The 2276-nt window shown below is 38.8% G+C and overlaps 1 protein-coding gene across 1 annotated transcript in view; it reads left to right on the plus strand.

Annotated features, from left to right (window-relative positions):
• SPTLC1 (serine palmitoyltransferase long chain base subunit 1) overlaps positions 1-2276 on the plus strand; it is a 73202-nt gene that overhangs the window by 52709 nt on the left and 18217 nt on the right. The window contains exons 11-12 of the mRNA XM_019517293.1: positions 242-338; positions 1141-1195. Coding sequence (XP_019372838.1) covers positions 242-338; positions 1141-1195 — 152 coding nt within the window. The remainder of the gene's footprint in view (positions 1-241; positions 339-1140; positions 1196-2276) is intronic.

The raw sequence follows: 2276 nt of genomic DNA on the forward strand, positions 1-2276 counted from the left end.
TATTGCGATATTCGCTTTATTGCGGTGGTCTGGAACGGAACCTGCAATATCTCCGAGGTATGCCTGTACCAGCCCTCTTGTTCCAAAAGATTATGTGGATGAATTGGAGGACTTTGTTAAATGCTTTATTGAAACAGAAATAGCTTGGTGTTCAGTTATTTAAATCAAATGACATTAAAGATTCTTTGTAGTATCATGTATAAACAAAACTGAAACGTCGTCTTTTCATTGCTTTTCTTAGCGGTTATCTGGTCAGGGGTACTGCTTTTCAGCCTCTTTACCTCCTCTGTTAGCTGCTGCTGCTATTGAGGCCCTCAACATCATGGAAGAGAATCCAGGTATTTTAATTGGAGAAACAGTGCTTTATGATATTGCAAAATGTGTTTTCCACCCCCCACCCCCCTTTGAGTCACACTAATGACCATCCAAGTTCAAGATTAAAGGCTTCTGAGCACAGTTTTCTGCCACTGTCACTCTTTATTTAACCTTTTAATTTCTACCTTCCTCATTTATTTTACCCTTTTGATAAATGATTTGTTTCACTCCCTTCCCACTGTTTCTGTTCCTGGCATTCTTTAGGTCTTCCTTTTGTTTTAACTCCTACTCTTCCTTTTTTATGCTATGCTATCATAGCTCTTGCACTTTCTCCCTCAGTGACAGTGAGTGAGATATAGATGTGGAAGGAGCCAGAGAAGGAGCCCCTTTTCAATTTGTAGTGAAAAATAGTTTTAAAACATCAATTTTGTTAATTCACTCCTCCTAGTTGATACTTGGGAATTTTCAAGGACAATTAAGTGTTGGGGTTCAGTTGGGGAAAGGGAGTATTACCCATGATTCAAGGTTCGTTTCCCTTTTTTCTTTTCTGTTTCTTTCCTCCAACTAGCACTTTCTATATGATCCAGGATCAGTTGGATCAAATGAGCAAGACCTGAATTTATACGTCCTGGAATAGTTTAAGTATAGGGAAATGGCGCAGCAGTTTACTTTTCAAAGCCTCTTATTTAATGTTGGAAATGGGAATGTGGAAGATTAAGCAACTCTGAAAGCTTTATACCACGCCTCATTTTAAAACAAACGCTTATTGTGGATTTATAGAAATATAAAGTAGAAATGAGACTGAATCAGTTTTCTTTTGTCTAGACATTTTTCAGGTTTTACGAGAGAAATGCAAACGGGTTCACAAAGCTTTGCAAGGGTAAGCTCTTTATTTTTCGACCGTCATCAATTTGCTTAGCATTTTATAAAGATACCTCTGGAAAAGGACTAGTCAGGCATTTATACACATACTTTTTCAGGCTGTGACGCAGTGGATCTCCAGTGCGTCGGAGCAGACTCGATTAATTGGGTCTGTTCTGTACACAAGGTGATGTGCATGGCACTGTGTTGCGTGCAGTTGTATAAGTGGTGAAATGCATGTTCATAGAATCATAGAAGTAGGGTCGGAAGGGACCTTGTAGATCTTCAAGTCCGACCCCCCGCCTAGGCAGCAGAAAAGACTGGACTCAAATGAGTCCAGCCAGGTAATCATCATGTTAATGCAGAGAAAATGGCAGCAGTGCACTTTCGAACTAAAATACCTGTGTGTTTTAGTTCAAAAGTGCACCACCAGCATTTCCTCCATGCTGATGCACTTTTTTCCATTTATACAAATATTTGTGCTGCAGTGCCAGGCAGTTTTAAAAGCACCCAGCACTGTGGTGTAAGCATGTGTACAAATACCCTCCCTCTCCAAGGAATTTGCACTTGTTCTGATGTGTAGCCTGAGAGAGGATTGCCAGGAGGCACTGTAGCACTTGAAAGGGAAAGAAGGCTTCCATTTTTTCCCATTCTCCAAATACGTCATCTTAATATACAAGGCTAATAAAAATGCATATTAGTCTAAGTCTGAAACTTTAGAGTCTACTTACAGATCTTGAAGTGAGATTATCTCCTGTTTGCTTAACGTCTCAATGCGTTGATGTTCTCAGGTCCCTGCAGATGAAATTCTAATTTAAATCTCTAACCAAAAGCAATATAGCATTGTAGTAGTGTAATGTAGACTGACCACGTATAGCATATTCACGTAGACTGGTAAATATGTCTAATATAACATCCAATACCCGAGTCATCACATATCAAATTAATATCACAGCAAATGCTTCCAGTCTACAGCATATGCTTCTTCACATGACAAAAACTATGCTATAATTTAGTGTAAATTTAAGGCTTATGGAAACTGGCACTTGAAGTTTAGATTTTAAATAACAGAGCCGCTGATTTACTCTTTCAAAAAAAAA

This window comes from Gavialis gangeticus, unplaced genomic scaffold (assembly GCF_001723915.1).
Source record: "Gavialis gangeticus isolate Ggan-Ray unplaced genomic scaffold, GavGan_comp1, whole genome shotgun sequence".
Taxonomy (NCBI): domain Eukaryota; kingdom Metazoa; phylum Chordata; order Crocodylia; family Gavialidae; genus Gavialis; species Gavialis gangeticus.